Source organism: Macrobrachium nipponense, chromosome 31 (genome assembly GCF_015104395.2).
Source record: "Macrobrachium nipponense isolate FS-2020 chromosome 31, ASM1510439v2, whole genome shotgun sequence".
In the NCBI taxonomy this organism is placed as follows: domain Eukaryota; kingdom Metazoa; phylum Arthropoda; class Malacostraca; order Decapoda; family Palaemonidae; genus Macrobrachium; species Macrobrachium nipponense.
Window position 1 is genome coordinate 25,631,396 of NC_061093.1, and position 23,524 is coordinate 25,654,919.

The window sequence follows — 23,524 nt, forward strand, 5'->3', positions numbered from 1 at the left end:
CGGTTTGTGATAGGAGACAAGATTTTCAATTCAGGGCTCTGTGCTTCGGTCTGTCTACAGCTCCGCAGGTATTCACCAACCTGATGGCAAAATGTGGCAAGATGGCTTCACCTAGAGGGAATAAACATCTCCCTCTACTTAGACGACTGGCTGATCAGGGCCAAGTCGGAGATTCATGCTTGGGTACTGGATTATCAGTAACAAGAAACATGATAGAATCGCTGGGATTACTGTGAACCTCGAGAAGTCGCAGCTGATCCCCAGACCAGAGCTTGGTCTATCTGGGGATTCAGATGGATTCTCGGGGTTTTCGAGTATTTCCTTTGCGAGAAAGAATCACTCGAGGTTTGTCAAAAATCTCGAGCTTCTTAGAGAGAAAGAACAGTTCAGCGAGGGATTATCTGAGCCTTTTAGGGACCCTGTCCTCACTAGAAAAGTTCTTCTCTCTGGGGAGGCTTCACCTTCGCCCTCTTCAGTTTTTTCCTGAAAGGGGTGTGGAGTTGGAAGACGGGACACTCTAGGACATCTTCCCGCTTCCACAGAGATAAAGATCACTTGAAGTGGTGGATCCTTCCTCTTAAAAGAACGAAGGCGTATTGCTTGCCCTGCAGAACCCAGACCAAGTGTTATATTCCGACGCTTCGGAGTCGGGATGGGGAGCGACGCTAGGAGCAAGGGAGGTGTCAGGCACCTGGACAAAGGAACAGGTGTTCTGGCACATCAATTGCAAGGAACTAGTGGCCATACACCTAGCCTTAAAGTTCTTCGAAGAGACAGTCAGAGGCAGGGTGATACAGATAAACTCGGACAAACACCACAGCTCTGGCTTACATACGCAAGCAGGGAGGCACGCACTCTTTCTCCCTCTTTCAGTTAACAAAACATCGTTAACCTGGACAGAAGAAAGAGGCATAATCTCCTCACAAGATTTGTACAAGGGAGGGATAAATAATGTGAGAGCGGACAGACTGAGCAGGAGGAATCAGGTCCTTCCCACAGAATGGACTCTACACGAAGAAGTGTGTCGAAGTCTTTGGTCCCTGTGGGGGAGACCTCACATAGACCTGTTTGCGACGTTCCTCTCCAAAAGAGTAGAGATCTTTTGCTCTCTAGTGGAAGATACCGAGAGCCTTCGCAATAGACGCGTTTCTCCTGGATTGTCGGAGTGTGGACGCCTACGCCTTTCCCCCGTTCAAGATCCTGGGGAAGTGTCTCAGGAAGTTCGTAGCTTCAAAGAGCACGAAGTTGACACTAATAGCCCCATTTTGGCCAGCCCAGGAATGGTTCACGGAGGTACTGGAGTGGATAGTGGACTTCCCCAGATCTCTTCCAAACAGACCAGATCTACTCAGACAACCCCACTTCGAGAGGTCATCACAACCTCCCAGGTCTCGCTCTGACTGCCTTTCGACTATCGAAAGACTTGTCAGAGCGAGGGGCTTTTCTCGCAAGGCTGCGGGCTCTATCGCTAGAGCCCGCAGAGCTTCGACGAGAAGAGTATACCAATCGAAGTGGGAAGTCTTTAGGAGGTGGTGTAAGAGTCAGAAGCTGTCCTCCTCCAGTACCTCTATAGTGAATATTGCCGATTTCCTCCTCTTTCTGAGAGAGGAAATCTCACCTATCTGTCTCAACAATAAAGGGATACAGAAGCATGCTGTCTTCAGTATTTAGGAATCGAGGGCTAGATATTGCAGATAACAAAGATCTACACGATCTAATTAGATCCTTTGAAACTCAAAAGCAGCAACTCCTAGAACACCATAGTGGGAATCTGGACGTGGTCCTGAAATTCCTTTCATCGGATAAAATTCGAGCCTTTACATTGGCTTCCTTCCGCGACGTCACTAGGAAATGTTATTCCTGTTGTCTCTCGCTACAGCCAAGAGGACGAGCGAATTGCACGCTCTAGATTCCACAGTGGGGTTCAAAGGAGATGCTGCCATCTGTTCGTTCCAGACAATGTTTCTGGCGAAGAACGAAAACCGTCAAAACCTTGGCCAGAAGCTTTGAAGTAAAAGGTCTATCTAAACCTCGTAGACAGAGAGACAGAGAGGTCTCTCTGTCCAGTGAGAGCTCTTAAATTTTATTTTTAGAGAGGAAGAGACAGATGGGAGCTTGTCAACAAGGTCTTTGGTGTGCTGTAAAGAACCCCAAAAGACTCATGTCCAAGAACGCCTTGGCTTTCTTGTGAGAAGCGTAATTACGGACGCTCACAAGAACTGCTCGGAGGAATCCTTCGGTCTTCTAAAGGTTAAGACCCATGAGGTGAGAGCAGTAGCAACGTCCTTGGCGTTCCAAAAGAATATGTCTCTTAAAAACATCATTGAGACTACGTATTGGAGGTGCAATTCAGTGTTTGCATCTCATTATCTGAAGGATGTAAGAGTGACCTATGAGAAGTGCTTCTCTCTAGGTCCATTTGTATCAGCAGATACAGTGCTGGGTCTTGGAGCAAAGACTGATCCTTAAAATATTTTGATTTTATCGTACATAAACCCTCTTGTCAGATATGTGCTTGGTTTTCTATTAGCAAGCTCACGGATGTCGCACGGGCGCATAGTGTCATTGCTGGTAGGGGATCAAGGATATGTATGGCTAGTCGGGTAGTACAAAATTTTTTTTTTGTATTTTTGTATAAATGAAAGTGTAATTATGTTTCGAGTTTTTGGTTGTTTGTAAGGAGTTCGGGGATAACTCCTTGCAATCTTAGAACTAACATGGATGTTAGGATCAGGTGATCGGGATCGGTGTTGTGCTCCTTGAACAAGGTGATTGTCATGTTAGTGTGAATAGCACCCAATGACAAAGGCCTTTTAGGCTCTGCCGAGTAAGTGGATAAGACCCATTGGCAGACCCACAAGAACTCTTAGCCATAGATCAATATCTCGCTGAGGCTCTTGAGGCTAAGCAGACTCCAAGGCAGTAGCCGCGAAGTCTTCAGCCTAATAAGGTAGGAACCAAGGTTTATTAATACCTACAACATATGTTGTTTACCTGTCTATTTCAGTAGTTAGCTGTCTCTTACCCACCACCAATGGGTGCTAATCAGCTAAGTATATATCTGGCAGGGAAGTTGAATGTATAAAAATGATATTGTCATGTTACAATAAAGTTTTATACATACTTACCTGACAGATATATACGATTAATGGCCCACCCAGCCTCCCCGCAGGAGACAGGTGGAAGAGAAGAATTCTGATTAGAAAACGGGAATGGTTCCTAGTCCTGCCACCCAGGGCAGGGCGGTAGATCACCTGACCTACCGGTAGCGTGTGCCGCGAAATTTGAAATTCTGTCGGAGACGACGGAGTCTATAGCTAAGTATATATCTGTCAGGTAAGTATGTATAAAACTTTATTGTTTCCCAGAGTTGATCCTTATATTTTGTGTGCTCGAGGGCGAGAGTGCGCTCACGCCGAGCCGTGTATTTGGGTGAATGTGTAAACGAAAATTGTAAGTACTCTTTTTCATTTATATTTTTGCCCTGTGCGCTCGGTGCCGAGGGCGCGAATGCGCTCGGCACGAACCCTTTATTTTGTATGAAAGAATAGCAAGTGCAGTATTCTTTTCATTTTCATATATTATTATTTTGATTGCATCATATTCTTGGATCAAGGTTTCCGCTCTTACCCGGGAATTGATCTTTCCCCTTTTAGTTTGTGGGAAAGTGAAATTGCAAGTGCAGTATTCTTTTTCATTTTCATATATTATTTTGATTGCATCATTCATCAGGGATCAAGGTTTCCACTCATAATCGGGATGGATCTTTTCCCCTCGCGCTCGGTGCCGAGGGCGCGAATGCGCTTGACCCGAGCCCTTTATGTGAATTTTTGGGTGGAAATGTGTAAGTGAAAATTGTAAGTAAGTAGTACTCTTTTTCATTTATATTTTTGCCCTGTGCGCTCGGTGCCGAGGGCACGAATGTGCTCGGCTCGAGCACTTTAATTTTGTGTGAAAGTGGAATCGCAAGTGCAGTATTCTTTTTCATTTTCATATATTATTATTGATTGCATCAATATTCATTGGATCAAGATTCCGCTCAGACCGGGATTTGATCCTTTTGCCCTTCTACTCGGTGCCGAGGGCACGATTGCTCTCGGACCGTGCTGTATATTGTTTTGGGTGCATGGGTGCCGTGCGGGGGTGGGGGGGGGGGAAGCGGGGGCTTGCCCCCCCCCCCCCCCTCAGCTCCCGCGGATGCCCCTTCCCCTTCGGGAGGGGGGGTATCCGGGTCCTTCTCCTCGCCCGATCTGTCGAGCACGGAGGAGGGCTTTCGGTGCCCCGACGTACTATTGTATTCGGGGTCTGCCGCTCGTTCAGGGTGGGGCTCCCCCCCCCCCACCCCCCCCCCCCCCCCTGTGCGAGGGGTCTTCCCCCCCTTAATCACTCTACTATTACTTCCGCAGGTACTACTACCACGAGCGATAACCTTGGTCAGGTGTGGGCGTCCCTCGGTCTGCAGGGCGTGCCTAGTGTCCACGGGCTGCTGCTTTATCTGCCTGGACTTGCTGCGGTCACCAATGGAGCGGTGACCACGACAACGATTGTCGATTCCAGGGTACGCCGCCCCTCCTCACCTGGTAACAGTCTCGCCTACAACCGCTGTGCAGGGCCGTTCGCCGTACCGAGGGGGGGGACGTGCCGCCGCCGCTCGGGGTTGCTGCGCTGCCGCAGCCTAGAGCTTGCCCCTGGACCTGCCGCCGGTATCAGGATGTCGCTGGCTGCTGCTCCACCTCCTGTGCTACCGGTGCTGCCTGCCGTACCTGCCGATACTGTGCTAGCTGTCCCTGCCGATGTTTGTGCTGGCTGTCTGTGCCGATGCTGTGCTCTGGCTGCCGATGCGTCTGGTGTGCTGTTCCTGCCGTTCCTGAGATGCCCATACCTGCTGAAGTCGTCCCTGTTCGTGGTGGTACTGCCCCAGACTTTGGTCTGTCTGTACAAGTGCGTCCGGGCCCTGTGGCTTCGGCTACAGCAGCCCTGGCTCCGCCCTGGATGGCAGATCTTACGTCTGTTCTGAGGAAGCTGACGAAGAAGAGGAGGAAGGTGTTGTCCTCGTCGTCTTCATCTTCTTCGTCGTCGTCGGCCGCCGCCTCTTCCCCTTCGACTGGGACGGGGGGGTTCTTCCGCTGGTCCTCGTGCTATATCGCGAGCAGGGCCCGTCTCTTCTTCCGCAAGGGAGAAGACTACGCGGACCAGAGGAGTGCCGGCTAACACTGGCACTTCCTCGCCTGGTGCCAGAGTCTCTGCCACTGCATCGGGTTCCGTCTCAGCCTCTCGTTCGCGAGAAGTACCGTACACACGGTCGCCTGCCAGCGACCGTACAGCCAAGAACCAGACGTCAGAGCTCGCTCGGCGTCAGGTTCACGGCACGGAGCGGAAGGCTGGTGAGAGCCGCTCAGGCGCCTCCCACCAGGCCAGCTCTCGCTCTTGTAGCGACCGGCTGGCTACCCGGGTTGACGTGACGGTCTCTGACCGGCCACGGGCCGAGGCTGGGAAGAGGTCCCCCCGATCGCCGGTGCCAGCCACGGCTGACATCAGCGGTGTGAAGCACCGTAAGGACAAGCACCGGTCTCACCGTGACAGTGGTCTCTGCAGGTCGCCTGACCGTCGCTCCCACAGGGAACGTGCGGGTACGGCAACCAGCAGCAGAAGCTACCCTGACACACGAGATCGGGGCCGCTGTACTCAGTCCAGCCGTTCTCCTCAGGGAGACGTCTCGACTAGGCCTGCAGCTCGATCGCCACCACGGGTTGGCGATCGCCTGCAGCCCTCCAAGCCCGCTGGTTAAGCCAGCGAGTGAAGGGGAGCATCAGGTCTTCCTCTCCTGTGCCTTCAACTTCCTCGGTTTACACCGGGAAGAGCGAGGCACAGTACAGTGATCGTGAGGGGCGCGCCCTGCACGATCCTGTCACGGCGCCGTATGTACCAGGCACGATCTTCGGACCGACCAGGACGTACGCGCAAGTGACAGGAGGAGACCGAGAGGGCTGTCGCTGTTCCCCCTCCTTAAGGGGGAGGTTCTCGGAATATGCTCTTGTTCGAGGGGCTTGACGGTCCTACTCTGCAAGATGCTGTGACTTCCGAGATCCAGAGGAACTTTGCCGAGGTTATGGCGCTGATTCGTCAGCACAACGACCTTGGGGAAGGATCGCCGCTCCCACCAGCAGAGCCCACGTCTCGGCTCGAGTCGTTTTGGGGCCCGAGAGGGAACCCAAACTGACGGTGGGTCTGCGGCGATCGGAGCTTGCCGACTGTGTTGAACCAGGTAGAGTCTCTCGTCTCTGGACAAGAAGGCTCTTTCAGATCTGGCCGGTCGAACAAGCTATTTCCACCTCCTCTACTGCGACAGCGGCGTTTCTACGTGTCTTCGGAAACCGTATTTCAATATCCCTTCGGTCCTCTTGGGAGGTTTCGACCTTGACGAGGACTGGAATGAGTCGGAGGACGGTATCGGCTCTCTCCTGTCAGGTGTCGATCAGCCCCACCCAGACGACGTTCACAGTGGCGGCAGACCCTTACCTACAGTACGAGTTCGTAACCCTCCTCGGGAAAACGTTTTCTCCTGACGATGCGTTTCCCCAGACTCTGAGAGGCCATCGCTGCTCCTTCTCTTCTCCAACTGCTAGTTCCGCTGGGAAGGCGAGTGAGTATCCAATGCCTCCCCCATTCCCTCTCTCCTCACGGCTACGAGGGAAAGGGGAGGGATCCTACAGAGGTTTCTTTGTAGGATCCCACGCTGGGGACTGCGCTACCGGGGGGACCTTCGGGTCCTACCTGACGTAAGCCCCGGTCATTGAGGAAGGATTCTGCCCCATCCTCGATTTCTACGGGAATCGAGAGGACCACCAGCCGATATCGTTTGACAAATTCGGTGGGGGTTTTGCAGAGTGCTTAGAATTCTGCGGAATTTCTAGCACTCTCAAAGTGTTCGAGTTTTTTACGATCTCTGAACACTTAGACGAGACCACGGTCCAAAGTGAGCGAGACGAGCATCCCCGATAATTGTTACCACGATAATCGGGAACCTCACCTAATGCTTGAATTCCTGGAATTTCTAGCATTTGGAAGAAGATGGCTGCTGAAAGAAGAGTATCTCACAGTAGGCGACCAACCTGGAATAGAGAAGAACGGACGGGAACATCCAGTTTGGCTTGAACTTTCGTCTTCGGTATTCTGTTCACCATTAAAGCTTTCCTTTGGGAAAGACTTCTTCACTCTCTTGACTAGAGAACGAAGGTGGTCAATCTCCAATCCTTGTTCTCATTCCTCAAGGGGAAAAGAATTTAGGATGGAGGTCGTTGTACAGAAACCTACAAATATACTTCGTATATTACCCTCGCGACATGATTTTATTAAGCAGTTGAATTGTCCGGGTTGTAGGCGCATACCGTAGTTAACTCTACGGATTGTGACCAAGATGACTCGTATCCTAATTGAACTGCAACTCGGGGCTGCCTGCAACCTCCCAGGAGTTACCAGTTTCGATTTTAGATACTTATGGTATTGTCACGACAACACCAATTCAGCTTTTGTATTTACTGAAATCCATTTCGTTTAAATATAATTGCTTGAGCATATCTTTTATTTATGCTCAATGGTTCTAGCCAAAAGCATTCCTTCGTGGAATGGATTACCTGGCAACTCAGGATGACGAGTCAGCGAGAGCTACTGCGTATTTGAACTGCCCGAGGCAGCTCAGTTGCAGCTGGGTCTCCGAAATGCACGGTCGGTTATGTCTCTCTCCCCTGCATTGATTGACTACCAAACCGTATCTCTGCCCAGGACCTCAGGTTTGTATAGTTTGGAAAAATACAATTTATTTGAAAAAAATTTGATGTTGAAGGAATACAGAATTGAAGTAGTCATTGTTGACAATAGCAAACTAAAATTGTTTGAGGAATTTATAGGCATATGCTGTAAGTAAGTGTATTTTCACTTCTATGGAAAAAGCTATTCTTGGTAAATTCTTATTTGGCAATCTATTGATACAGTTCTTATGGTTACCATGCTGTGAACTACTGTTATTTTATTATAACTTTACTTTTCTTTTCAGCTATGGTTGCAACTGTGGAGGAGATGGACTCTGCCAAAATACCTTTAGAAAATCGAGATTATTGTGCACACCTCCTCATAAAGCACATGGCTTGTCGACAGAAAGTTTGGCCTCTTGCCTATAAATGCGCTCATGAAAAACATGAATACCTCAATTGCGAGTATGATGAGTAAGTACAGCTGTAGCTCAAGTAGTCATTTTTATTGACACAATAAAAGTACAATAGTGCATTGCTCTAATTTGATGATAAGCTTCAGACAGCACACTTAGATTTATGAGTGAATGTTTTACTCTTATTTGTTTACTAAAATGAAAAACTAGGTTTTGGATAGTTCTCATTATAGAAATCCTTTACTGGTCATTCACAAGTGCTCAAAGCTCTAAATTCTTATGGAGTTAGTCATGTAAAAGTTGGATACAAGAAATTATAGGACAAACCCTACTATAGAATATTGCATTTTGCAACTGCTTTTGATTGACTTGATCAGGTATTATTTATTTAGATAATGCCAGAGTTGTAGATGTATTACCTTATTTAGCTTGACTTTCAATGCTATTCTCAAAATTATCATGATGTTAACATAATTTGCTAAAACTCTTTAAACTTATACATGACTTTATCATCTTCGGTACCCATATGGTCTCCTGTTTTGTTATTTGTACATTAAAATCAGTTCAGTCAGGCGATGACTATTGTAAAAATCTGTAGAGGACAGTGCTGCAGGGCTGGTCGCTCTTTACCATAACACTAAATTAGTAAACTTGTTTTCCATTTTCTTTGTATTAAGCCCTTTGGTATGTAAGAATCATAGCTTGATGAAAAATCCAACATTTTCATACATTCAACTTCCCTGTCAGATATATACTTAGCTATAGACTCCGTCGTCCCCGACAGAAATTCAAATTTCGCGGCACACGCTACAGGTAGGTCAGGTGATCTACCGGCCTGCCGCTGGGTGGCAGGAATAGGAACCATTACCGTTCTTGAACCAGATTTTCTCTGTCGCCGGGGCTGGTAACATCGTTTGCTAGTTCCTCCTGACTTTGACTTTCGAATTTCATCGCCATTGATCTTCTAGACTGCTATTTTGGTGACGTATTGGATCTCTGGCCTGGCATACACTTTTGTGGACTGTTTTTTATTTTGGATTTGGATTTTTCTCAGAATGTCCGATACTTCGTTTTCGTTCAGAGTGTGTGTGAATGAAAGTTGTTATGTGAGACTACCGAAAGCTTCGGTAGATCCTCACACTACTTGTAAGAATTGTAGAGGGAATGAATGCTCACAATTGAATACATGCGAAGAATGCAAGGATTTAAATGAGGAGGAATGGAAGATACTTTATTCTTATTTAAGAAAGTTGGAAAGGGATAGGGCTAGAAAAGCCTCTTCCAAGAGTTTGAGTAGGTCGGTCTCTAACGAGCCAGTTAGTAGTCGCTTGCCTATCTCTAATCCAAATGTTTCCTCCCATACAGCTTTACCTTCTCAATTGTCTGACTCTGCAAGTTCAACATCGGAAATTGCAAGTCTGAAAGCTTCACTTTTGGAGATGGAGTGTAAGTTAAAGGAATTGGAAGGTAAAAGGAATTGGAAGGTAAGCATAGTGAAAGTGTTCCCAGTGAAGTGGAGGGTGCGTCTGATCAGCTGTCTCGCTCCCAGGTCTAGACCTCTTCCAAGCTCCCAAGCCCAGAGGAGAAGGAATGTCGAAAGCCGCAGGGAGGTTTCAGAGAATCCCCACCGGTCAGGTGTCCCCTCGGCAGATTCTGTAGTTGCGTCCCAGACTGCCAAGGATAGTCGTTGAAAAGACATCCTAAAACAGTGCTTTTCTTCTTCCAATTCATCTTCAAAGAAAGGATGGAGTTCGGACAGACTGTCGAGACCTTCTAAGAGATCTTGGATGTCGCCAGTTTTCGACTCTAGCCCGGAAGAATTTCCGGAAGAATATCCTCCGGAAAAGAAGAGAAAGGAGGTAATTTCAACAGATGCTCCTTCCCCTACATCGGAATTAGAAGGAGAAGACGCAGCTACAAAGATCTTGGAACAAATGCAGAAGCAGATATCTTCCTTAGTAGGTGTTTTGAAGAAGGATCCTCCTAGAAGAAAGGATAAATTCCTTCCAGTAAAAAGATCCCGTCCGATGGAAGTCTCTGACAGCTCGGACGAGGCGCCTGCCAGGCTCCAGGCTCCTGTCAGGCGCAAAGCGCCTACGAGGCGAGAGGATTTTGATGAATGGCGAAGAGCGCCTGAAACTCCTACTAGACGCAAAGCGCCTGAGGCGCCTGGAACGAGGCGCAAAGCGCCTGAAGCGTCTGAAATAAGACGCAAAGCGCCTGAGGCGCCTGAAACGAGGTGCAAAGCGCCTGAAGCACCTGAAACCTGCCTGATGCTAGGGGTAAAGAGCCTGAGCCTCCTTCCAAGCGCCTGACGCCTAAAGCGCCTACCATCCATCAAGTGTCAACCAGATGCAAGGATCCAACCAAGCTACAGGAGCCAGGCTTCAGGCGCTATGAATCAGGAGCTTCATCGGGAATGGAGTTAGAGGCGGACCGGGAGGGTTTTGGCTCCTCTTTGGAACTTTTCGCAGGAGGATCAGTTTTCCGCCTGACAGGGTCTCTAGCATGGTACGCACAAGGCGGCCGTAGCCCTGTCGGATAGCCTGATTTTGCGAAGGTTGAAAAGGCCTTCTCCTGATAGGGACGTGAGTTGTCGCAGGCGGCCGTGCCCTTGTCGGAGGGCTTAGTGTAAAAAGGCAAGGGCAATACCGGCCTTCATCGGGCACTCAAGACGTGCACAGGCGCCGTAGCCTTTGTCAGGTTGGAGTTGGTGTTGCTAGGAGCCCTTCACCTTGCCTAGAGAGGAGTCCCCCTCCGGTTGCGCACTCTTCTCCAAATATCACTCCTCATGACATAGAAGATGTCTCGGACTCGGAAGAAAATAAGGGGGCCGGTCTTTCAGACTATAAGACCTTGACAGCCCTCTTATTGAAAGAATTCGGGGAGTCACTGAGCCCTGCTGCCCCTCCTTCTCCTCGGTCTTTATTTTCGAGTACGAAAACTGCAAAGTCTTCCTCTTTTGAAGATGCAACCTACCATCTCAATGAAGAGGGCTTTGCAGTCTTTCGGAAATTGGCTTAAAACCAGGGAGGAGGCAGGGAAGACTGTGTTTACCTGTCCCCCTTCCAGACTATCGGGAAGAAGAGGGATTTGGTACAACACGGGAGAATCGATGGGACTTACTCTTCCCTCCTCTGCTGAAGTGGACTTCTCAACCTTGGTGGACTCGGCAAGAAGACACGCTCTTCCATCAGCCAAAACGAACTGGACCATGTCTGAAATGGACCATCTCCTCAAGGGAGTATTCCATGTCTTGGAAGTTTTTAACTTCCTAGACTGGTCCCTTGGGGCTTTGGCCAAGAACACTCAAGACCCTGATTTCTTGGAACCAGAAGTCCTGCATAGTGTGCTCGCCTGCATGGACAAGGCGGTGCAAGATGGATCGGCGGAAGTGGCATCCCTTTTCGGGGCAGGAATACTGAAGAAGAGGTCTGTCTATAGTTCATTCTTAACTAAGGCAGTCTCTCCAGTGCAGAGGGCTTCTCTCTTATACGCCCCTCTGTCTAAACAGTTGTTTCCTTCTCAATTAGTGAGGGATATTTCCCACACTCTTACTGAAAAGGTAACACAAGATTTGCTTGTGCAATCGGCAAAGAAGCCAAGACCAGCCGTTCCTGTCACGAAGAGGGAGCCAAGAAGTGCCCAACAGCCCTTTCGAGGGAGAGCTCTTCAAGCCGAGCCCCTAGGAAGAGAGGAGGGGAAAAAAGAGGAAGGTCTTCCGTTAGAGTCCCGAGGAAGAATCCAAAATGATACTCCAGTCCTCCAAGCACCAGTAGGGGCCAGGCTTCTGAAATTTTCAGAAGCATGGGCCTCGAGAAAAGCAGATTCCTGGTCCCTAGAAGTGATCAAGAAAGGATACCTCATCCCCTTCAAGTACAGGATCCTCACTCCCGGGGCCTTTACAATTGCCTCTTCTTAGTGCCAAAAGCCTCGGGAGGGTGGAGGCCGGTCCTGGACTTGAGTGCATTGAACCGCTTTGTGGAGAAGACAAAGTTCTCCATGGAGACTTCCAACTCGGTCCTTGCTGCTCTGCGTCCAGGAGATTGGATGGTCTCCCTCGACCTTCAGGACGCTTACTTTCACGTCCCCCTGCATCCTTCATCGAGGAAATATCTTCGATTCATGGTGCAGGGAATGAATTATCAATTCAGGGCTTTGTGTTTCGGCCTCTCGCACAGCTCCTCAGGTGTTTACGGCGTTGATGAGGAACGTAGCAAGATGGCTACATCTAGAGGGGAATGCGAGAATATCGCTTTACTTGGACGACTGGCTCATAAGAGCGCAGTCAAGACAACAGTGTTTGGAGGACTTGGAGATAACTCTGGGACTAGTCAGATCTCTCGGATTGCTCGTGAACCTTGGGAAGTCTCAGACGATCCCCAGCCAGAACATTGTCTATCTGGGGATTCGGATGGATTCTCGGGGTTTTCGAGCATATCCATCCCAAGAAAGAATTACGAGAGGGTTGGAAAAGATCTCGGCCTTCCTAGAGAAAGAGCGAAGCTCAGCGAGGGAATGGCTCAGTTTTCTGGGCACCCTTTCGTCGCTAGAGCAGTTCGTTTCTCTGGGGAGGCTGCACATGAGACCCTTGCAGTTCCACCTAAGGAGAAGTTGGAACAGAAAGGCAGGAGAGCTGACAGATACCTTTCCCATAGAGGAAAACATCAAAGACCACTTACAATGGTGGTTAGGACCTATAAAAAGAACGAGGGAGTGTCCTTGTCTCTGCAGAACCCTCACCTAGTGTTGTTCTCCGACGCCTCGGAAACGGGATGGGGAGCAACACTAGGGACGAAGGAAGTGTCAGGCAGCTGGACGAAAGAACAGACGACCTGGCATATAAATGCAAAAGAGCTCATAGCCATTCATTTGGCTCTGAGACATTTCGAGGACGAAGTCAGAGGCGTGGTGGTCCAGGTCAACTCGGACAACACCACGGCTCTGGCATATATAAGAAAGCAGGGGGGACACACTCTTTCTCCCTTTACGAGTTGGCAAGGGATCTATTGGTCTGGGCGAAGGAACGAAAGATAGTGCTCCTGACGAGATTCGTTCAAGGAGGGAGAAATATAAGGGCAGACAGATTGAGCAGGAAGAACCAGGTCCTTCCAACAGAATGGACCCTTCATTCACAAGTCTGCCAGCAACTATGGTCTCTTTGGGGGAAGCCTCAAGTAGACCTGTTTGCAACGTTCCTCTCCAGAAGGATGGAGAACTTCTGCTCGTTGGGGGAGGATCCCAGAGCCATGTCAGTCGATGCCATGCTCATGAATTGGACAGGCATAGACGCATATGCTTTTCCCCCATTCAAGATACTGGGGGGAAGTGATAAGGAAGTTTGTGTCCTCAGAAGGAATGAGGATGACGTTGATCGCTCCCTATTGGCCCGCTCGAGAACAGGAATGGACGGTGGACTTCCCCAGATCTCTTCCCGAAAGGACAGATCTGCTCAAACAACCCCACTTCGAGAGGTATCACAAAAACATCCACGCTCTCGCCCTGACTGCCTTTCGACTATTGAAAGATTGGTCAGAGCGAGAGGCTTTTCTCACAAAGCTGCGAAAGCAATTGCGAGAGCAAGATCCTCCTCTACCATGCGGATATACCAATCGAAGTGGGAAGTTTTCCGCAGATGGTGCAAGGCAAAGACGCTGTCCTCCTCCGATACCTCTGTGACAGAAATTGCTGATTTCCTTCTATATTTGCGGGAGGAATCTCAATTAGCGGTGTCCACTATAAAGGGTTATAAGAGCATGTTATCTGCTGTGTTCAGGAACAGGGGCCTGAACATAGAGAATAACAAAGACCTTCATGATTTGATTCGATCATTTGAGACTACTAAATCAAGGACTTCACTCACCCCTAGTTGGAACCTAGATGTGGTTCTCAGATACCTCACATCAGAGAAGTTCGAGCCTCCCGATAAAGCGTCCTTCAGAGACATCACAAGAAAGTGTATTTTTCTGATATCTCTCGCTACTGCAAAAAGAGTAAGCGAATTGCAAGCTCTAGACTCGAGAGTGGGCTTTAAGGGAGACTCGGCAGTGGTATCTTTCAGACCCTTGTTTTTAGCAAAAAACGAAAATCCCTCAAGACCTTGGCCCAGAAGCTTTGAAGTAAAAGGGCTTTCTCAATTGGTGGGAAATGAAATTGAAAGATCATTATGCCCTGTTAGAGCATTAAAATTTTACCTGCAGAAGAAGAAACACTTGCAAGGTTGCAATCAGAGCCTCTGGTGTGCGGTTAAGGACCCAAAGAGACCAATGTCCAAGAATGCATTAGCATTTTTTTTTTGTCAGAAATGTAATAACTGAGGCGCACATGAAGTGTGAGTGATTCATTTACGACATTAAGAGTTAAAGCGCACGAGGTACGTGCAGTTGCTACATCGTTATCGTTCAATAAGAACATGTCGATGAAAAACATCTTAGCAGCCACATATTGGAGGTGCAACTCGGTGGTTGCCTCCCATAATTTAAAGGATGTAAGGGTAACATACGAGAAATGCTTCTCTCTGGGTCCGTATGTATCAGCGGATACAGTGCTGGGTAAAGGAGATAAGACTGATCCTTAATTTTTTCCTTATGTTTTGTATAGTTTTGATTGTGAAATAGTTTGGTGTTGAGTTTTTAAGGTTGTTTGAAAGGCGGTTTAATCGTAAATACTAATCCACAGTTAGGATCAGGTGATCGGGATCAGTGTTTTACTCCTTTGTATGCTATTAGGCATAGGTATATTGTCATGTAAGTGGATAGGACCCCAGTGACAATTGCCATCAGGTTCTGTCGAGTAAGTGGATAAGACCCCATTGACAGTCCTCACAAGAGTTCTCAGCCATAGGTCACACCCTCGCTGAGGCTTTTGAGGCGAAGCAGACTTCTAAGCAGTAGCTATGAAATCTTCCGCCAAAACAGGTAGGAACCAGGGTATTGTTAATTATTTTTATTACCTACAACGTATGTTGTTTACCTGTCTAATCAGTAATTAGCTGTCTCTAACCCTCCGCCAAAGGTGCCAATCAGCTAAGTATATATCTGACAGGGAAGTTGAATGTATGAAAATGATATTGTTATTATACAATAAAGTTTCATACATACTTACCTGGCAGATATATACAATTAAATGGCCCACCCAGCCTCCCCTCAGGAGACAGGTGGAAGAGAAAATCTGGTTCAAGAACGGTAATGGTTCCTATTCCTGCCACCCAGCGGCAGGCCAGTAGATCACCTGACCTACCTGTAGCGTGTGCCGCGAAATTTGAATTTCTGTCGGGGACGACGGAGTCTATAGCTAAGTATATATCTGCCAGGTAAGTATGTATGAAACTTTATTGTACAATAACAATATCATTTTTATATCTATTACTGTACTAAATATATTTGTAATTTCAGTTATGTCTTGAGAATGAAAGAGTTTGAACGTGAGCGCCGTTTATTAGAGCGTGCCAAGAGGAAAGCTGCTAAAGCTGCCCGTGAGGCGGTAGACGAGGAGTAGATACCACTGTCAAGATGCATGAGTGTATTGTTGAGTATGAAGATTATAGTTTTTAATATTTCTGCAGGACTTTATTTCAGTCGTGACAAATATAAATTCAGCATATTTTGTATTAGCTTTTTAAAGGTCCATCAAAAATTATGTTTAAGCTGTAATGTTAATATTGTACTGTAGAAGTTTTAAACCATATTCTACATAGTGTTATTAAGATTTTTTTTTTCGTTAGGCCTTAAAGTACCTTGAGTTTTTATATTGATCTATACGCCTGCAGTTTTGTCAGTTTTGAATAAATGATTCAAATATGATAGGATATTGTCTAGATGACAGGTATTATTCCTTCATGTAAATAACTTTTTATGAAGTGATATAAATTATATGTAAATATTTTCAGTGTATGAGTAATTTTCCTTTTTCTGATTATGATTTATACCTTCTGGGATCTCTACAATTGTTTCAGATCTCTTTGTCACCTTGATGTCCCAAGAATTATATTTTCCAGGAAAAGCCTCTGTACTTTGCCAAAATAAAATTTTGGAAGAGTTATGAGGTTAATGTTCTATCCTGCACTTGCCAAAGTAGTTATGTAATTAAATTGTGTCATGAAGTACCAACCAATAATTTTGATATAAACTGTATCACTGACCCTATAATACAGGAATCACAAATTGGGGAGTAGAAATTGTGGCATAATATAGCTTGGAATATGGGTGATATATAATTTTTTAATTAATACAAATCCATTACTTTATTAATTAGTTTATGCACATGCCTTTAAAAATACCAAGACACTCCATGCAAAAAGAACTTCTGCCTCTTCTAGGAGGTTGGCACTTGATTATCTGGTGTGAAAATGACAGTGATTATAGTTTGTTTATTGAATTTTGTCATTACAGATAATACATACTAAGAGATCATTGTGATTTCTTGAATAAAAATGTTTGTAGTTTAAACACTTACATTTTAGCGCAGGTACAAAAATGACATGGTTAGGAAATCATTGTACAGTAATACCTTGGGTTATGAATTTAATCCGTTCCAGAACCTGCTTCGTAACCTAAATGGATTTTCCCATAAGAATGTTATAAAAAGCAAATAATGCATTCCATCCGACCATGAATGACCATTTCAATTCATATTTTTCCATTTATTTTTGTTCACTAAGGTTGAAAATTCGTGTAGGAATTACATAAAATTATAAAATTGAAGAATGAAATTAAATATAAACACTAGATTTAACCCTCTTACGCCGACTGGACGTATTTTACGTTGACATTTTTTGTCTCCCGTGTGCCGACTGGACGTATTTTACGTCGACTTACAAAAGTTTTTTTTTTTAAATTTCGCGGAAAAGAAAAATACTTATAGGCCTACCAGCCTAAAACTTTTGAATCACGCCCCACCCCCTGGGGGGATGCTGGGGAGTTCACTGGATCAAGGGTGTTTGTTTTTGTTTACAATCGTTTACGCAAGCGGCGAATTTCTTTCTTGCCGTGCACTAAAAAGTATTTCTGTGGACACCCATCTCTGAAATTATTTTGGTCACTTTGACATAATTTTTGTTCCATTGTAAATTAGCCGTTACATGAAGTATTATATATGAAAATGTGTGCATTTTTATGTAAAATACAACAATAAAATACTCATGATTGTAGCTTTTATAAGTTTTGAGATATTTTAATATAAATAACGATAATTGCCAAAATTTCAACCTTCGGTCAACTTTGACTCTACCGAAATGGTCAAAAAACGAAATTGTAAGCTAGAACTCTTATATTTTAGTACTATTTCAATCATTACCTTAATTTTTGCAACTAATTGGAAGTCTCTAGCACAATATTTTTTCGATTTATGGTGAATTTATGAAAAAACTTTTTCCTTACGTCCGCATGGTAACTCTTCCGAAAAAAATCATACATGCGATTGTGGTAATGTTTGCACCATTTTAAAATTAGCCGTTATATAAAGTTTTAGATATGGAAATGTGCACAATTTCATGCACAATACATCTAAAAACAACCCATGGTTGTAGCTTTGATCAGTTTTGAGATATTTTCATATAAATAACGATAATTGCCAAAATTTCAACCTTCGGTCAACTTTGACTCTACGAAATGGTCGAAAAACGCAATTGTAAGCTAAAACGCCTTATATTCTAGTAAATATTCAAGCATTTACCTTCATTTTGCAACAAATTGGAAGTCTCTAGCACAATATTTCGATTTATGGTGAATTTATGAAAAAAATAACATTTTCTTTACGTCCACGCGGTAACTCTTCCAAAAAAATCATATGTGCGATTGTGGTAATGTTGCACCATTTTAAATAAGCCGTTACATAAAGTTTTATATATGAAAAATGTGCGCAATTTCATGTAGAATGCAACAAAAAATAATTGAAGGTTGTAGCTTTTCTCATTTTTAAATATTTGCATATAAATCACGATAAATAGAAAAAAAACCACTTTGTTCATGAAACTTACCTAGCAGGATTATATATAGCTGTATTTCTCCGAAGTCCGACAGAATTTCAAAAACTCCCGCTCACGCAGTGGTCGGCCAGGTGGTTAGTACCCATTCCCGCCGCTGGGGAGGCGGTGTGTCAGGAACCATTCCCATTTTCTATTCAGATTTTTTCTGTCGCCGGTGTTGTGATAACAAAACTGTTTTCACAACACCAGATAGCCGTCTAGGATTTTCGAAACTTCTCGTTACTTGAGTATCTTTGTTTGTTTTGGTTATCGAACGTGGATTGTGACTAGGCTTACGCTGATAGTGGATTGGATTTGAATTTGGTTTGGTTTTTTCCTGTAACTAAGATGTCTGGGACTAGTTTATCTAGCACCAGAGTGTGTTGTATGGAAGGTTGTAAGGTGAGGCTACCGAAAGGTTCGGTAGACCCACACACAATATGTAATAATTGTAGAGAACATACGTGTGTTATAAATGGACCGTTGTAAGGAGTGTGAATGTCTGTCTGATTCGGGTTGGAAGGCTTATGAATCCTATGTGCGGAAATTGGAGCGTGATAGGATAACGGAGATCTTCCTCCAGGAGTGTATCAGTCAGTAGAAGTAAGGGTAGTAAGGTTTCTCCTACGGTACATTCAGTAGTTGGTACACCTAAATCTGTGTGCCTTCGGGCCCTGAAAATGTTGTGCCTTCGGGCCCTAAAAAATCAGTGGAAGACAATGCCCTTTCTACGATTCTGGAATCAATACGTAACCTAGAATCTAAAGTGCTCGCTTTGGAGGGTAAAAGCATTATTAGTGAACAAAAGTGCAGTGAAAGTGCCCCCAGTGTTGTGGAGGGGGCGTCAGATCGGCCCTATAATGCCTCTAGGCCTGGACCTCTGTCGAACTTCCAAGCCCAGGAAGACGGACATGTCGAAAAGCCGCAGGAGGGTTACTGGGGAACCCCAACCCGATCTGGCGTCCCTTCGGCAGAACCTGTAGACGATCCCCAGGCTGCCAAAGAGTGTGCGAGTGCGCGTATCCTCCGCGAGTGCTTTTCGTCCTCGGAGGCGTCCTCCCCTAACAGGAGTTGGAGCATGAGAAGACGCTCACGTCCTCTGAAAAGAGCTATGACGTTAAATGTCGCACAGGCGGCTCGTCAGTAGTCTCTCAGAGGAGGATGCAGAGTCTCTTTGCGCTGCTTCTTCGTTACGGGCTTCGCCTCGAGACTTGTATTACTCTCCACCGCAAAAAAGATCGAAAAACTCAGGTGTCGCACAGGCGGCCAGAGTCTTCGATCGCAGTGGAAGAAGACGCTTCACGTCCTTTTTCCCCTGTTGGTTTGCGGTCTTCACCGGAGAGTTTTGCTGCATGGACTCCTCAAAGGAGAATTATGATGTCATCTGACGAGGACGCCTTGGAGCGGCCTAGTCGTTCTAAGAAGAGAACTAGAACGGGTCCTGTAAGAAGGGATAGGGCTTCCCTCGCCACTCGCCTTCTCATAGGATCAGTTTTTCTCCTGAAAAGAATCTTCTACTACAAAGAGTGTTATCAGGTCGATGCAACAACAACTTGCTTCGTTGCTGGCTGAGAGAGAATCAGAAATTCGTCCGAGAAGAAAAGATGATAGATTACCGATTAAAAGATCTAAGAGGTCTCCTGCACGGGTGGACCGATCGTCTCTTTCGCCTGTGAGTACTCATTCTAGATTTCGTACGTCTCACCTGCAGTTGGAGAAAGTGCATGAGCTTCCTACGAGGAATTTTGAGATCGAAAGGAAGAAATTTCGCCCAGTCTCTCGAGGCTCGCTTTATACAAGAACGGACGATCCTATGGTTGCGAAACGAGGCCGTCTACAGTCTGAGAAACTCCGACGCTCCTAGTTCGGCTTGGAAGGAGCGGAGTGTTCACAGGGACGCCTATTTAGACAAGCGTACGCTCGGACAGACGTAGAGCGTGGGACGCTTACCTGGACGCCAGGCGTGGCGCTCGGCTGGGACGCCAAGCGTGACGCTCGGCTGGATGCCAGGCTTGACGCTCGGCTGGACGCCAAGCTTGACGCTCGGCTGGACGCCGAGCTTGACGCTCGGACGGATGCCAAGTGAGACGTTCAAACGGACGCTTTGTTGCATATCCATCAGGTATCACAGCAAGGTATTAGTATGGAACCTCAACTGCAATCGACTTTCCGAAGAGATTCCCATCGAGAAAATGAGCAAGAAATTGGTATCGCTTTATCTGAATCTTCGATATTAATATTCAGAATGCTCCTTGCACGTCAAAACAACGATCTTCATTAAAGCTCGGAGTGAAAGGACTTGTACCTCCAGCCTCGGGAGTTCCCTTGGTTGCTCCTATAGATGAGGAAGGATTAAGTGATATTTCAGAAGAAGCGGAAGAGGATCAACCCGCTGTGGCAGATTCTTCCGATTATCAAGTTTGTTTTGGTTCGATTGCTTCGAGATTCATTTGGAGGGAAGAGTTTCAACCCGCAGCACCTCGGTTCGCCTCCTTCTCAATTTTCGTTGTCAAAAACAAATAAGACTCCTGGATTTGTTAAAATGACAAAGTCTCTTTCAACTAAGAGAGCTTTTAAGAAGGTGCAAGATTGGATGGAGTCTAGAAAAGCTCAAGGAAAGTTTTCCTTTGCCCAGCTCCTGCAAGACTTTGCGGCAAGGCTGGGATCTGGTATGATACAGGTGAGGATGTCGGTTAAGGGCTCCCGCATCGGCTCAAGGTGGACTTTTCCAGTCTGGTTGACGCACCAAGAAGGTCTCTTCTTTCGTCAGCTAAAATAACTTGGACACCGGCGGAGATAGACCACCATCTGAAAGGTCTTTTTCGGACAATTGAAGTCTTTAATTTCTTAGACTGGTGTTTGGGGCTGCTTGGCACTAAGTCTCGTAGTCAAGACTCAATTAGCTTGGGGGAGCTATCCAGTGTTCTCGCTTGTATGGATAAGGCCGTCAGAGATGGTTCAGAGGAATTGGCTTCACATTTTTGTGCAGGGCTCCTGAAAAAGAGAGCTATCTACTGTAAATTTACTACCAAAGCAGTGTCTCCAACACAGAAGGCAGAATTGCTTTTCGCCCTCTTTCTGACCATCTCTTCCCCCAGGCTATGATTAAAGGTGTAGCTGGAAGTCTACAGGAAAAAGCTACTCAGGATCTATTAGCACAATCTTCTAGACGTCCTGCGATTCCTTCGACTTCAACACGAACCCAGTTTTCTAAGAAAATAAAGCCCTTTCGAGGTGGAGCATCCTCTAGACCTTCTCCTAGAGAAGAGGACTCTCCTAGAGGCAGAGCTCAGTCTAAGTCCAGAGGTAAAAAATGAGGAGGAAGTCCTTCAGTCGCCAGTAGGTGCCAGGCTTCATTTATTTTGCAGAAGCTTGGAAGAAGATAGAGGCAGACAGCTGGTCGCTCAACGTCATCGAGCGAGGATACAAAATACCTTTCCTGAAGCCTCCTCCATTGTGCGCAACACCTATAGATCTATCACCTCGACCATGGAGAAAAACAACAGATCTTGTACGATCTGATAGAACAAATGCTCGAGAAGAAAGCAATAGAACAAGTCGAGGACATTCAGTCCCCGGGTTTTCTACAACAGGTTATTCCTGGTGCCGAAAAACAGTCGGGAGGCTGGCGGCCAGTTTTAGATGTGAGCAGTCTAAACCTTTTTATAGAGAGACAGAACGTTCAAGATGGAGACACCTCAGTCAGTGCTTGCGGCCTTAAGACAAAACGACTGGATGTATCGCTGGACCTGCAAGACGCATATTTCCACGTCCCGATACATCCCCGATCGAAGAAATATCTGCGTTTTGTCATGAAGGGAAGAGTTTTCCAATTCAGAGCTCTTTGCTTCGGTCTGAGTACGGCACCAATGATTTGCACAATTCTAAATGAAGAATGTGGCGAGGTGGCTTCATCTTGCAAACATAAGGATCTCTCTATATCTAGACGACTGGCTCATTCGAGCATCGTCGAAAGAAAGGTGTCTGAAGGACCTTCAATCAACCGTAACTCTAGCAAAGTCCCTGGACTTCTAGTGAATTTCGAAAAGTCGCAGCTGATCCCCACACAGTCCATCGTGTATCTGGGGATTCAGATGGATTCAGTGGCTTTTCGAGCTTTTCCGTCCCAGGGACGCAACAGCAAGGATTAAAAAATATCAGTCTTCTTAAGGAAAGAATCATGCTCGGTGAGGGAATGGATGAGTCTGCTGGGCACCATTTCCTCGCTGGAGAAGTTTGTTTCCTTGGGGAGACTACATCTCAGACCTCTCCAGTTTTTCCTGAAGGAGAATTGGGAGGACAAAGAAAATTTGGAGACAATTTTGAGGATCCCAAAGGAGGTAAAGGATCACCTAAAGTGGTGGCTCGATCCTGTGAAGCTTTCGGAAGGAACTTCCCTCAAACTTCAGAGCCCCGACCTAGTGTTGTTCTCCGACGCGTCCACCACCGGGTGGGAGCTACACTAGGGAGGGAGGAAGTGTCAGGCACCTGGAGAGGGGAACAGGTGTTCTGGCACATAAAATCTCAAAGAATGGCTGGCCCATATACTTGGCACTCCAGTTTTTCAAAGAAAAAGTCTCAAACAAGATAGTGCAGATAAATTCAGACAATACACAGCTCTGTCATACATAAAAAAGCAAGGAGGGACTCACTCGCGATCATTGTTCAACCTAGCAAGAGAGATCTTGTTAGGGCGAGAACTCAGAAAGTAACGATTCTAACGAGGTTCGTTTGCAGGCGTGGAGAACGTGGGCCGGGCAGATCTCCTCAGTCCGGCAGGGTCAACTGCTGCCGACCGAGTGGACTCTGCATCAGGATGTGTGTCGAGAGCTGTGGAAGTTATGGGGGCGTCCTCTAGTGGACGTCTTTGCGACAGCGAGAACAAAGAGGCTTCCGTTGTATTGCTCCCCCCGTGCTCGACCCGGGAGCAGTAGCAATAGATGCACTTCTTTGGGACTGGACAGGGATGGATCTTTACGCATTTCCCCCGTTCAAGATTCTGGGAGAAGTGATGAAAAAGTTTGCAATGTCAGAAGGGACGAGATTGACGTTAATCGCTCCTTACTGGCCAGCAAAGGAGTGGGTTCACAAGAGGTCATGACCTATGTAGTGGACTTCCCGAGGGACATTGCCCATGAGGACAGATCTACTCAAACAGCCCCACTTCGAGAGATACCACGGAAAACCTCCCCCGTCTGAGTCTGACTGCATTCAGACTATCAAAAAGTTGGTCAGAGCGAGGGGTTTTTCTAGACCGGTTGCAAAAAGCAATCGCCAATGCGAGAAGAAGCTTCCACGCTTGGAGTCTATCAATCGAAGTGGGCTTCGTTTAGGAGCTTGGTGCAGAAGAACACGCATTTCCTCTACCACGACCTCTGTGAGCCAAATAGCGGACT

The 23,524-nt window shown here is 46.4% G+C and overlaps 1 protein-coding gene across 1 annotated transcript in view; it reads left to right on the forward strand.

Annotated features, from left to right (window-relative positions):
- Positions 1–15,857, forward strand: part of LOC135206700 (NADH dehydrogenase [ubiquinone] 1 beta subcomplex subunit 7-like) — a 32,270-nt gene extending 16,413 nt beyond the window's left edge. Inside the window, exons 2-3 of the mRNA XM_064238121.1 lie at positions 8,054–8,222; positions 15,559–15,857. Of these exons, the coding sequence (XP_064094191.1) occupies positions 8,054–8,222; positions 15,559–15,661 (272 nt within the window). The 3' untranslated portion in view covers positions 15,662–15,857. The remainder of the gene's footprint in view (positions 1–8,053; positions 8,223–15,558) is intronic.
- Positions 15,858–23,524: the final 7,667 nt, after the last annotated feature.